The sequence below is a fragment of the Berghia stephanieae genome, chromosome 10 (assembly GCF_034508935.2).
Source record: "Berghia stephanieae isolate SIO BIC M18660-M18661 chromosome 10, UCSD_Bste_1.3, whole genome shotgun sequence".
Taxonomy (NCBI): domain Eukaryota; kingdom Metazoa; phylum Mollusca; class Gastropoda; order Nudibranchia; family Aeolidiidae; genus Berghia; species Berghia stephanieae.
In genome coordinates, this window is record NC_088369.1 from 41,909,518 (window position 1) to 41,924,517 (window position 15,000).

Here is a 15,000-nt window from a genome sequence, read left to right on the forward strand (position 1 = left end):
TGTTTGTTTTTATTTTGGCCATAAAAAAAAAACAATAATTAATTCAAATATCAATCGATTTTTAAAAAGGAAACATTTATATAGTGCAATCAATATCCACTAAACGTGCTCAATGAGTTTTTTTTTTTTACAAAGGGTCTCTAGTAGCCAGTAGCTCCACTTTATATGTTGGACAAGACATGAAGCCTGTTTGGCGATAATACATTTTTTTTCTCCCGAAGAAGAGATATTGCTGTCTGTAAACGATCAGATACACATTTTACAACTGAGTATAGAGATAGAATTTAGGGAAAGAGCCTTTTCTAAGGACTCAACTATGAACGGGACTCGAACCCTGGACCTTCCAGTTCCAAGGTGAGTGACACATCACTAGACTGCACAGCCGCACAAGAGATTTGTAAAAATCCATAAAATCGGTGACCCCAAAAATTTACACCAAAATTGTAATTTTTAAAAATGAAAATGGTATTTTAGGATTTCTCTTTTCCAGCTGAATGAATTTGACGATTTTAACTCACTCAACCCTAACACCGACTATATCCGTAGATACCGGGTTTACTTTTAACCCCTTTCCTATTTATTACATTCTGCTGAGACAAATTATAGCCGTGTAACAAAAAATTTAATTTTTACATGTTAATGGTAGATAGTTGAATAAAACTATCTATGTACATTTGGCTCTTTTCCCTAAGACATTTTTTTCCCAAATGTTTGAAAATAGCAAACATCTCTAGGATTAAAGTGAGTAAAGAAGACAACCGGGCCATCCCCAAATATTTTTATTTGATTATTCCTGTTATTATTATTTATTATTATTATTATATTATTAATTATTTTTAAATTTTTTAAAATTATTTTTTATTTTTTTTTATTATTATAAAAATTTTATTATTATTATTTTTTGCCTTGCTTTTATTATTGATTTTTAAACTTATTTTGTTGTTGAAAATATATTCATGTATGAGTTATATTGACAATTGCCTAAAATAAACGTTTTGAATCTTAAATCTTGTCATCTACTGTCTTATCTCCAAAGATGTCCCTAGCAAACAGCAACACTAAACGTGTAAAACGCGACATGACGCCTGTTAGTCGATAAAAATATTACATTTTTTTTTCCGATAGAGAATAAATTAAATACGCCGTTAACGGCCAGAGAGAATTTGAGTAATAAGAGTCTTCATCAAGAACTCAACTATTCACCGCTCAGAGCGGGACTCGAACCCAGGACATTCCGATCAGAAGGCGAGTAGTGTCAAACAACTAGACCACATAGCCGCACCAAAAAAAATAAATTTAAAAATCAAAGTTGTAACCGATTTTCACAGTTCAAGTTTAGATTATCTATTGTTTGAATGGCTGTGTGTTTCGAGTGAAAGTAACCCCGCGACTGTTAAGCGCTTTGAGCTTGTTGATATAAAGGGGTAAGGCCCTAATATTAAAAAAAAAATACCTTTTTATTAAATTTTTAAAATTTATATTATTTTTTATTATTATTTTTATTTTTATATTATTATTATTTTTACTATTATTAAATTAAATTTTTTATTATTTTTATTATTATTATTATTATTATATATTATTTTATTAGATAATTATTATTAGTTATTACTATTATTAATTAATTATTGGGTATTATTATTATTATTACTTACTATTAAAAAAAAATTATTATTATTATTATTATTATTATTTATTATTATATTATTATATCATTATCAAGAATATTTATTATTATTCATTATTATTATAATATTATTATTATTATTATTATTATTATTATCATTATTATTATTACTCCAATATTTCAAAAGAATATTTCTTAATGTAATGGAATCCATTCAGAACTGAAGAATAGTCATGTGAATTTTCTAACCTTAAAATTGCTGTCCAAAAACAAGGACAAAGAGCAAGATGACGTCAATTTCGTTCCTTCTATACGAATTTGACTTCAAGTTTAAGCTGGCCCCTAAATATAAAGATTTTAATTACAACACATCAGGTAGGTAACATTAACGAGCGTAAAGATATAACAGGTTTTGATTATGATAAGAGAGAGAGAGAGAGGGGAGAGAGAGAGAGAGAGAGAGAGAGAGAGAGAGAGAGGGAGAGAGAGAGAGAGAGAGAGAGAGAGGAGCGAGAGGAAACACAAAATGAAATGAGATAGAGGGATAAAAAGCGGGAGAGAGAGAGAGAGAGAAGAGAGAGAGAGAGAGAGAGGAGAGAGAGAGAGTGAAGGGGGAGGAGAGCGAGAGTGATCATAATACAAATGAGTAGAAGGTAGAGAGCGAAATAGATAGATATAGAGAGAGAGGGGGGGGGGAAGAGGGAGAGGAGAGAGAGAGAGAGAGAGAGAGGATAGAGTAAGATGAAAAGACCCATATTAACAGTGTAGATAGATAGAAGATATAGATAGACAGATAGATAGATAAACAGATAGATAGATAGACAGATAGATAGATAGATCATAGATAGATAGATAGATAGATAGATAGATAGATAGATAGATAGATAGATTAAATAGATAGACAGATAGATAGATAGATAGATAGATTAGATAATAGATAGATAGATATAATAGACAGATAGAGATAGATGATGATAGATAGATAAATAGATAGCATAGATAGATGATAAAATAGATAGATAGAAATGATAGATAATGAGAGATAATAGATAGACAGATAATAGATTAGATAATAGATAGAAGATAGAAAGATAGATAAGATAGATAGATAGATAGATAGATAGATAGATAGATAGATAGATAGATAGATAGATAGATAGATAGAATAGTAGATATAGATAGATTGATGTTTGATGATGATGATTGATAATAGATAGATAGATAGATAGATAGATAGATGGATAGATAGATATATAGATAGATAGATAGATAGATAGATAGATAGATAGATAGATAGATAGATAGATAGATAGATAGATTGGTTGACTTATAAAATAGATAAATAGATAGATAAATTGATAGATAGATAAATTGAAAGATAGATAGACAGACAGATAAATAGATAGATAGATAGATAGATAGATAGATAGATAGATAGATAGATAGATAGATAGATAGATAGATAGATAGATAGATAGATAGATAGATAGATAGATATATAGATAGACAGATAGATCGTGATGTTATAATAATGTTATTCACCATTTTAATGCATATACCCGTACTAAAAGCCCTGTTTTCATTTTCCACCTTGAATGAAATGAGTACCGTTCTTTATATATTATATTATTTAAGAAACGGATAAATAAACTAGGACTCAATATTTCTTATATTCTCTTATCTTATCCAATATTCTCCTTTTAACAAAACATCAGAATTGTAGTATAAACTTTGAGCACAGCATTCTCTAGCACAGGTTCATAAATGGACGACATAATAAGCACTGTGTTGAACATAAATCTGATCTCTTTTCTTCTTACTCCTCCTCCTCCTCCTCCTCCTCCTCCTCCTTCTTTTTCTTTATATCCTCCTCCTGCTCCTCCTCAACCGCCTCCTCTTTCTTACTCCCTCCTACAGAATCGTTTACATCACATTTACAGTTCAAGTTACGTGTGCGCGCGTGGTGAGTACTCCTTCCACGACATTCCTCGCCTTGTGAGTGTGACGAAAACACGATGGTGAGCGTAGTTTGTTGTTAGCTCAACTTGGTTACTCAGTGCCAGAAGTCAACGGCACCGGGCGGCACGTTCCGCGGACATCAAAGAACAAGATGGCAGAGTGTTGCCGGGTCGTCATTGGTCGGTATCATAATACACAATAGCTCTTTGATGGCGGGGTTCGGTTTTAGTCTAACCTCGCAAGTTATTTGACCGATTTCGCCAAAACCGCAGTTATTGACGCTGTGCGTTAACTCTCTCCTTATCAACTATAGGAAAATCGTCACATTCGTTACGATACAACTAACATTTGTCTTAATCAAATTTCTTTTGTACATCATAAAATGTTTAAAGAAAATGAACAGTGTGTTGTAGAGCATGTTTTGCTAAAGAAATTCTGTAACGCAAGAACTTTACTGCTATTGTGTTTCAGTGATTTAAAAAAATCGATTTTTATATATGTTGGGTGTGTAGTTTTTGCGGAAAATCCCAATAATTGCTGGTAAGGAGACAGTTAAATGAAAATACTCACAACATCAGCCAGCCAGATGTAACGTACAAATACACAAAACTATGTGTAACCGTAAACGTTTATAGTCTGATTGATACAATAAGTGAGAACAATAAGTGATAAAAATGGATGGCTGAAAAAAAAAAATAACAAAGAGCTGAGTGACGTCAATTTCGTTCCGTCTATAGGTTTACTGGTACAAGTCTCGAATTGCTATCACTACTCAATAAATTTGGTGAAAAAAATTAGATTTCTTAACATAAAAAAAACAAGATTATTATCGTTTGAGCGATGTGTGATCTTGAAGTAAGACCCTTGGTTTCTGATCTGTGGGTCTCAGGTTCGAGTACCGTTGTGAGCCGCGCAAAAAAGGCTCTTTATTCACAGACTCTCATCGTACTCAGGGGATATAGATAGAACGAAGATGACGTCACTCAAACCTTTGTTATTATATTTTGCCATCCGCGTTTGTGAGTGATTCTCACTAAACTGCATTAACTAGACTATAAAAGTTCATGGTTACACATAGTTTTGTGTGTTGGTCCGTATTACTTCCGGATGGCAATGTTGTGAGCTTCTTAGCCAAGCGCATACTATCTATTGTAACCAGGCCCATGACAGCGTTGTCTTCGTTGAAATGAAAGTGTAAAAGGGCTAGATAGGTTGATAGATAGATAGATAAATAGATAGATAAATAGATAGATAGATAGATAGATAGATAGATAGATAGATAGATAGATAGATAGATAGATATTAGATAGATAGATAGATAGATAGATAGATAGATAGAAGATAGATAGATAGATAGATAGATAGATATTTAGATAGATAGATAGATAGATAGATAGATAGATAGATAGATAGATAGATAGATAGATAGATAGATAGATGGATGGATGGATATATGGATAGATAGATAGATATTTAGATAGATAGATAGATAGATAGATAGATAGATAGATAGATAGATAGATAGATAGATAGATAGATAGATAGATAGATAGATAGATAGATAGATAGATAGATAGATAGATTATACCCTATAACAACAATATTAAATCAAGCCCATAATTGCGTCCGGTTATTAGTTCTGCAAATATGTGCACCTAGGTTTTTGTCATACTCTGGCAAAACATTTTTTTTCAATTTGGTGGGCATACGATTACTCTGATTTTCGATGGATTAAACTGATCGACAAAGTGTAAACAGTCTCACTCCTGTGGTTTCGTAAGTTTAAAAATAAACTGATAAATAAATAAATAAATAAATAAATAAATAAATAAATAAATAAATAAATAAATAAATAAATAAATAAAATTCCCTTTATGCATCCTCAATGGAAAACTGGAATAACCCAGGCGTCGGCCGCAGAGCAGCGCCGCAAAGTGACCTAGTTTGAGGTGACTTGCTCAAGGCCACACGGAGCAGCGGTGGGGAGATTGAAATCGGTAAATTCCGGGTACAAAGCAAAGACCGTACAGCTGAGCCACGCTGCTCCTCAATTCCCTTTTCTGTATCAGCTCAACTCAGAAATAAAAAAAAGATAAAGGCAGTTGCCATACATTGAACAACGCACAAGATATTAGAAAAAAATGTGTAAGTTATTTTTTAAAATAAAAGGTTTGAAATCTGAAACTTGTAGCGACCATTTTTTGGGGGTTTTTTTTGGGTTTTTTTGCTACCTTTTGGAAAGGACATCGATTTATCAGTTAAGTAATGTCCACCCCCTTTTGAATTTGATCCAGCTACCCATTCACTGCTCGTTGGAACTATTGGGTTGGGTGGTGGGCACTCCTTAGTCATTTTCTCTTCTTTCTCCCCCCACCCCACCCCACCACTCCCCCTTACCTTGATATTTGTCTTTTATTCCCATCCCTTCCCCCCCCCCCCCCCCCCAAATTATTTTCCCCCTTTAATTCTTATCATTGTTTGTTGTTTCTTGTTCCATTTTTGATTTTCTATAGTTGAGTTAATAACAATCAAAAACAACAACAATAACAACAAAGTGTTCTTATAAAGCGCTAAACGCCGAAGCCTCAAAGCGCTTTACAATATACTTAACAAAACACTCCCAATGTGTACTTGCTCTCACAAGAAGTAATAATACTTTCTTGTCACTATGTGGTCTTTCGCTTTCGGATCGGAAGGTCCTGGGTTCGAGCCTCGCTCTCTCGGCGCGTTGTTGAGTCCTTGGAAAATGCTCTTTACTCGCATTCTCTCACCGTACGTAGGTGTAAAATGAGTACCTGACCGTTAACAGCGTTGTGTCTGTCCATTTAAAAAAATGTAATATCGCCTAACAGGCGTCATGTCCCGTCCTATATGTTAAATGTTGTTGATGACCAGTTGTAAAAAGCTTTGAGCACGTAGTGTATATTGCGCTATAGATAGTATGCGCTTGGCGAAGAAGCTCATAACATTGCCATCCGGAAGTATAGCGGACCAACACACTGAACTGTGTGTATCCATGAACGTTTATAGTCAGGTTAATACAGTTCAGTGAGCATTACTCATAAACGCGGATGGCAAAAAACAATAACAAAGACCTGAGTGATGCCATCTTCGAACTATCTATATAAAAACTCAAGTTGTTTTTTTAAAAATATATATAATCTAAAGCAATCCCAATTTCTGCTCGCTCTCAAAAGCAGTAATAATACTCTCTGCTTGCTGTATTGTAACAAACTCGAAGCGGGCGTTTTCTCTCGAACTCGACACGACATGGTCCGTGTTGAACTTGGAACTAAGACGTGTTTTTAACACACAGCGATGAGTGTGAGCAGTCATTGAGCACGCGCATCGCTCACCGAAATCTCCCCCTCAGATGAGTGCCTATTAATTAATTAAATAACGCGCGGGCTCTTGTGAGACGCGGAGGCATAATCAGGCGAGTCAATAAACGTCGATCTGGCGGATGAATACACGTTTTTGAAAACGCGACGAGAGAGGGGGAGAGAGAGAGTGAGAGGGAGAGAGGGGGGCGGAGGAATCGTTGTGCTTCTGGTCTTCTCGTCGCAGCCAATCGATCGATAGAATCCGCGGCCGGCTTGTTCTGATTGGCCCGCCAATACGTCTCGCACGCGCCTTGCTTTGTCGACATGTTGAACGGGTGTGGGCATTTAGCCTGTTAATTTGTGAGTATCTTCCAATCATATTTGATCATTTTGGAGTTATTGTTCTTGGGCATTATGACAACTGCAGAAACAACACAAGCCACTTGATTGACGAAACCGAAGTGTACATAATAATAATATACGCAGAATAAGTCTGACATCCGGACCCACTTATGGGGCTATAATGTGGTCTAGTGGTATGACACTCGCTTTCGGAATCGGAAGGTCCTGGATTCGAGCCTCGCTCGGTGCATAGTTGAGTCCTTGGAGAAGGCTCTTTACTCACATACTTTCACCGTACTCAGGTGTAAAATGAGCACCTGGCCATTTACAGCGTTGTCTCCGTCCGAAAGAAAAAATTGTAATATCGCCTTACAGGCGTCATGTCTTGTCCTAAATGTTAAATGTTGCTGTTGGACAGGGACCCCTTGTAATGCGCTTTGAGCACGTTTAGTGGATATTGCTCTATATAAAAGCCCAGAAAGCTCAAAGCTCACTTTATGGGGCGTAGTTTAACATTGTGGTAATGGACAATATTTTGCGTCATTTTTAAATTATTTTTTTTTTTAGAGATTCCCATTAGATACAACAATGAGCCCATAAGTAATTGGGACATCAGGCCTGCAAATAAGAGCACACCGGACGAAACATATCATAATATAAGTACAATAATATAATCGATTCTAGTGGTTTTACAAAGTACCACCTACCATAGACCAATGGTTTGAATATTTCATCCGTTAAACTACGAGAATAGATTTATCTAAGAAATGAATTCTCGGCGGGAGGCGGGGGGGGGGGGGGGGGGGGTTATGTGGGTTATGTCCGGTTATGTGGTCTTAGTTCCTGGGTTCGAGCCTCGCTCGGCGCATAGTTGAGTCCCTGGAAAAGACTCTTTACTCACAATATCTCACTGTATTTAGGTGTAAAATGAGTACCTGGCTGTTTACAGTGTTGTCTTTGTCCGAAAAAAAAAATGTAATATCGCCTAACAGGCGTCATGTCTCGTCCTACATGTTAAGTGTTGCCGTTGGCCAGGGAACCCTTGTAAAGCGCTTTGAGCACATTTGGTGGATATTGCGCTATATATTTTTTAAAAAGCTCAAAACTCAAAGCTCACTTGCCGTACTGGTTGAGTAGCTGGGTCTCTAAATCTGTCGGAAAGGACAGAGACTTGTACAAGACACAGTTATTTCTATTGAATGAACTACAATATCATGCATGATCTACTCGACCGCATCTGATGGGGGCCCCGACAGCTCAGTTGGTAGAGCAATCGCTTCACGTACACGCACAAAAGAACCAAGATCGATCCCGAGCTTGCAGTCGTGATTTTTTGTTTCCTGACACCCGCCTCCACCTGTCCACCCAGCAGTGGATACTTTTGTTTACAAATATCCTATCCGCGTAGGCGATGAGTTCCATACCAGTGTTTTCAGCCACAAATTAAATGTTAATTATTCAAATCCGGCACATTTTAAATAAAAAAAATTGAGACTTTATAAAGTGCAATATCCACTAAAGGTGTTCAAAGCGCTTTACAAAGGGTCCCTGATTAACAGCAACACATAATACAATATATAGAATGAACCCTGACGTCTGGTAGGCGATTTGGCAATCTTTCCGACAGAGACAACGCTGTTAACGACCAGGCACTCATTTTACGGTTGGAGAATGTGAGTAAAGAGCCTTTTCCTTTTCCAAGAATTCGACTATGCGCCAAGCAAGGCTCGAGCCCAGGACCTTCCGATCCGAAAGCAAGTGTCACACCACTAGACCACATAGCCGAAAAAAAAACCAAAAAAAAAACAAACAAAAAAACAAGCATAGAAACAAAACAAAACAAAACAAAAAACAAGGGACTTCTGACTTGTTTCTTACAAGCGATTCCCATTTACCAGGTCACCTGCTGTTCCAATCCTTTATTTGTGACCCCTCGTCTCAAAACGGTTTAAGTCGGGATGATTAAGTTGCCGAGAATTGAATTTGTAGCCAGAAATATCAGACTTGAGTTGAGTTTGGATGCTTTATAGAGGAGAATGAATATCCTATTTTAAAGTGCTAAATATCAATAATTCATATTTTTGACTAGTTTCACTATAATTTGACTTTTTAGAATCTGGTCCATCCCGACATAATACCGTTTTGAGACATTGGGTCACATTTAAGTATTCCATTATATTATTGTTATTGCTTTGTTGTTGTTTTGTTTTTGTTTTTGTTTTTGTACTTATTTCTAACAACTTCATCCACTTGGTTTTTCTGTAATTTAAAAGTTGTCATCAGATTGTTATATTCAAACCACGGAATAATTTTTGGTTCCAAAACCCCTTTTCAAATAACTTAAGTCAGTTTAATATTAAAATGTAAGCATGAGTATAGAACTACTTTAGTTCTTTTTTTTAAATAGCATTAATGTGACCCTTCGTCTCAAAACGGTATAAAGTCTGGTTGGTTAAGATGTTGAAAATTGAATTTATAGCCAGAAATATCAGACTTGTGTTGAGTTTGTATGTTTTATTGAGGAGAATGGATACCATATTTTAGGGTGTTAATGCCAACAATTTATATTTTTGACCAGTTTAACATTTAATTCAGATTTTAAGCATCTGGTTCGTTCCGACATAATACCGTTTTGAGACGATGGGTCATAAATGAAGTTGACGTCATTCTACTTTTTGTTCTTTTTCTTTGACCACGAGTTGAGTGATTAGTTATCACCACTTAAAGCCATCTAACAGACCATACAGTTAAAGCTTACACTTAATTTTTGTGTTCGTACTGTTTGATCTGGCGGGCAGAACAAGTGGATATTATGCCGAAACGCGTGGCATCAATAATGACTTTATATATATATATGGCTTTGTTGCCTACAATATTCTGACGAATTCAAAGAATCGATTTTTTTTCAGTATTGATAGTTATAATTATAATTTTTTTTTTATCTGTCATGTTAACCCTCTCGTTACCAACTATAGGAAATCGTCACATTCGTTACGATGCAACCAACATTTTTCTTATTCAAATTTCTTTTGTACATCATAACATTTAAAGAATATGAACAGTGTTTTGTGGAGCATGTTTTGCTTAAGAAATTCTGTATCGCAAGAACTTACTGCTATTGTGTTTGAGTGATAAAAAATATATTTTTGTGTTAGTTGGGTGTGAAGTTTTGGGGAAAATCCTGAAAATGGCTGGTAAGGAGAGGGTTAAATATCCACTTGGTTCTTCCAAATTATTATATCATTATTTTATAAAGTGCAATAACCACTGAACGTGCTCAAAGCGCTTTACAAGGGGTCCCTGTCCAACAGCAACACTTAACACGTAGGACGAAACATGACGCCTGTTAGGCGTTAATATTGCAATTTTTTCGGACAGAGACAACGCTGTTACCGGCCAGGTATACTCATTTTACACCTGAGTACGGTGAGAGAATGTGAGTAAAGAGTCTTTTCCAAGGACTCATCTGTGCACCGAGCGAGGCTCGTACCCAGAACTTTCCGATCCGAAAGCGAGTGTCATTCCACTGGACCACATAGCCGCACAAAAGGTCACAGTTCATCACGGACCTCTAATTCTCGGTGAAAACCATAGGATTATTTGTGTGTGTGTGTGTGTGTGTGTGTGTGTGTGTGTGTGTGTTAAAGTTGTTTTTTTTAAAGCGTGTCTATTCTCAGATTCGACCCAGGTCCTTTCGAGTATAAATTGAGTGTGTTGCCATCTGATCCACCAGGAGCTATAATTTACTGTTAGAACCTTTTTATCGCAGCAGCAGAGCGAGCCCGAGTCTTAACAAAGAATTGAGGCGAGGAGGGGATCAAGGATTTATTGAATTAATCAAAGAAAACAATCAACAATGAAACAGGAATATTGAATGATTATGACTGTAAAACCAACAAGGAAATATCAGGAGAATTAAATAAATGTAATGATCACAAGACCCCCCCCCCCCCTCCTCCCCCCTTCCTCCTTCCCCCTCCCCTTCCCTCCTCATATCTCCCTCCTGTCTCGCTGTCTGCAGTTTGATTAATCCCTTTATCACAACGCTCCAAAATTCAGGGGAATTAACTGGTGATGAAAACAATCACACGGTGTTTGGCTAGCTGTCGATTTCTTGGAGTGCTGTCCCCTTGAACGCGGTTTGTTTGCCCGACATTAACGGAAATTCATTTCTAGGTCTGTTTGCAAATAAAATGACAATGTCGCTTCTTGAACGAACAGGGCACTGGAGTTGTTTGTTGTCGGAATGAGCGGTAAAACGTTAGAATGGAAGCAAGGGGGGGGGGGGGGGGGGGGGGGAAGAAGAAGAAGAAGAAGAAGAAGAAGAAGAAGAAGAAGAAGAAGAAGAAGAAAAAGAAGGAGGAGGAGGAGGAGAGGAGGAGGAGGAGGAGGAGGAGGAGGAGGAGGAGGAGAAGAAGAAGAAGAAGAAGAAGAAGAAGAAGAAGAAGAAGAAGAAGAAGAAGAAGAATGCTATGCATTACTACGTCTCACAACTTTGATTTTGTGTATTACAAAATTTGTAAATCTCCATATTGTAATACAGTGTAAATGATGATGATGATGATGATGATGATGATGATGGTGATGATGATGATGATGATGATGATGATGATGATGATCATGATGATCATGATGATGATTATGATGATGATGATGAAGATGATGATGATTATAATCATGATGATCATGGTGATAACAAGGAGAATCATGACGAAGAGGTAGAGAAGAGAGAAGGGGTTGGGGGGAGGGAGGAGGAATAAGGATACGTAAGGGGGGGGGGGGGGAGGAGGATGAGGAGGGTCGTTGAGGGGGAGGTGGAGAAGTGGATAAAATAGGGAAGTAAGAGGAGTGTAACCTTGGGAAAGCTCTCTACAAAGTGTATCTCATTAGACCCAAGAATAGTATAAAGCAACAAAACACAGAGAACTCAAAAAGACGCATATCGTGTATTTAACATAGATTTGGTTTATAATAATATTATACATAATAAGTTGTAATAGGGATATATGTAAAAATATTGTAAAATGAATTGAGACTTGTATAAATACTAATTGTACATACTATCATGATAATGAATAATAATTGTATAATCTCTTTATAATATGCCTGCAGAGAACGATCATTATGTATTTCCATTTGTCTTCTGTCATGCTCGGCGTTGTAAACTCAGTTATAATTACCATTAGCTGGTAGTATATTTTGGGAGGTCGTCTGCTTTGAGGACATCAGTTTGATCCGATCCTTTAAAAATATATACCGTCTGCTTTGTATCATCTTTTGGGCAATGAGCTTCAATGTCATCTATTGGTGTACTCCTGATTATTCTAATTTTTTTTTCTCAGCGCGTGATTTTGATAGAGTATAGGACTCAAGCCATCCCCTTGAGGATTACCTATGTCGCTGATATAGATAGAATGAAGATGACGTCACTCAAGCCTTTGTTATTGTATTTTACCATTCGCGTTTGTGAGTGATCCTCACTAAACTGTATTAACCAGACTATAAACGTTCAAGGTTTTCATAGTTTTGTGTGTTGGTCAGTTATTCTTCCGGATGGTAATGTTATGAGCTTCTTAGCTTCTATAGGGTAACATATTGGTGACTCCTGGAATTTTCATGTTTATACATAAATAAATCAAGAGAGAACTGATAGTTCTTACTTAGTTCATTCCTGTCAATTAACCCTTTTAGGGTCTGTAATAGCACATACTTTAAGTTGTATCAAATGCTGACGACACATCATTGACAAATCCTATTGCTCATTACAAAACATTAAAAGTAAAAGTTTCGTCTGTCTATGTCGCGTGGTCCACTTAAAATATCCATACTATTTCTGAGGTGACACCCTTTGGTTTGAACTAGATTTGACTACAAGACAAACAGAAGCCATCGCGTCAAAACGGTATTATTTACCCTTAACCCTTTCCTTACCAACTACAGGAAAATCGTCACATTCGTTACGATACAACCAACATTTTTCTTATTCAAATTTCTCTTTGTACATCATAAATTTAAAGAAAATGAACAGTGTGTTGTAGAGCATGTTTTGCTAAAGAAAATTTTATCGCAAGAACTTACTGCTATTGAGTTTGAGTGATAAAAAATATATGTTTGTGTTAGTTGGGTGTGAAGTTTTGGGGAAAATCCTGAAAATTGCTGGTAAGGAGAGGGTTAAATTCAATTTAGGCATCTGATTTACTCCCAACCTAAACTTTAAAAAACGTGAGCTTTTAAATGGCGCAATGTCAACTAAACGTGCTCCTAGCGCTTAAAAATGAGTCCCTGACCAGCAGCAACACTTACGCGTAGAACGAGACATGGCGTCTGTTAGGCGATAGTATTACAATTTTTTCCCCACAGAGACAACGCTGTTAACTGCCAGGCACTCACTTTACACCTGAGTACGGTGAGAGAATATCAGTAAAGAGCCTTTTCCAAGGACTCAACTGTTCGCCTAGCGAAACTCAAACCCAGGACCTTCCAATCAAAAAGCGAGTGTCATACCACAAGACTACATAGCTGTTTTAAGGTAGTGTGTCACACATATTTATATTCTTTTAACCTTAGTTTTATGAAGTTTTGGCCCAGCACTATAGGCCAGTAATCTTTTAATGTATAGATAGTTCGAAATTGACGTCACTTAGGTATTTGTTATTGGTTTTTTGCCGTCCGCGTTTATGAGTAATTCTCACTAAACTGAATTAACCTGACTATAAGCGATCATGGTTACACAAAGGTTTGTGTATTGGTCTGTTGTACTTCCGGATGGCAATGTTGTGAACTCCTTAGCCAAGCGCATACTATCTATAAATCAGTAGGCTACGACAGAACATGATGTGTGCTTCTTTATTAATGGTATAATCATCACAACAAGGCCCGCCAGTATAAATAGGAGACCTGGAAAGAGAGGTTGTAAAGAAAAGAAATTTGTGATATAATATTGTCATCATCATTATCATCATCGTCATCATCATCGTCGTCGTCGTCGTCGTCGTCATCATCATCATGATCATCATCATCAAAACAATAATAATAATAATAATAATATTAATAATAATAATAATAAATAATAATAATAATAATAATAATAATAATAATAATAATAATAATAATAATAATATAATAATAAATAATAATAATAATAATAATAATTAATAATAATAATAATAATAATAATAATAATAATAATAATAATAATAATAATAATAATATAATAATAAATAATAATAATAATAATAATAATAATAATAATAATAATAATAATAATAATAATATAAAATAAATAAATAATAATAATAATATAATAATAATAATAATAATAATAATAATAATAATAATTAATAATAATAAATAATAATAATAATAATATAATAATAATAATAATAATAATAATAATAATAATAATAATAATAATAATAATAATAATAATAATAATAAATAATAATAATAATAATAATAATTGTCATCGTCGTCACCATTCTCAATCTATATTTAAAAGGTTTTCCTTATATATTCCATAAGAGGGGGGGGGGGGGTGGGGGGGGGGGGGGAATAAAATGAACAATTTCCATGATGAATTTTGTATAATGAAAACGCAATAATAAAAAGGAAGTAAACGACTCACCTCCACAAAATATGTTGAACGCGTAGCCACTAGACATATCCACCAGAAGCCCTGGAAATGACATTATGGAACTTTTGATTAAAAAAAAAAATACACTAACACAGTTATATAGCGCTTTAACCCTC

The 15,000-nt window shown here is 35.4% G+C and overlaps 2 protein-coding genes across 3 annotated transcripts in view; both read right to left on the reverse strand.

The window, feature by feature from the left end:
• LOC144981154 (uncharacterized) overlaps positions 1–3,630 on the reverse strand; it is a 60,527-nt gene extending 56,897 nt beyond the window's left edge. Inside the window, exon 1 of one of the 2 annotated variants that reach the window (XM_078929305.1) lies at positions 3,566–3,630. The gene's annotated coding sequence lies outside the window, so the exon portion shown is untranslated. Of the gene's footprint in view, positions 1–3,447; positions 3,537–3,565 lie in introns of those variants that run through there. The other variant, XM_078929306.1, reaches the window with a different exon arrangement.
• Positions 3,631–12,183: 8,553 nt separating this feature from the next.
• LOC144981155 (uncharacterized) overlaps positions 12,184–15,000 on the reverse strand; it is a 34,278-nt gene continuing 31,461 nt past the window's right edge. Inside the window, exons 7-8 of the mRNA XM_078929308.1 lie at positions 14,876–14,926; positions 12,184–14,148 (exon numbers count right to left, since the gene is read on the reverse strand). Coding sequence (XP_078785434.1) covers positions 14,063–14,148; positions 14,876–14,926 — 137 coding nt within the window. The 3' untranslated portion in view covers positions 12,184–14,062. The remainder of the gene's footprint in view (positions 14,149–14,875; positions 14,927–15,000) is intronic.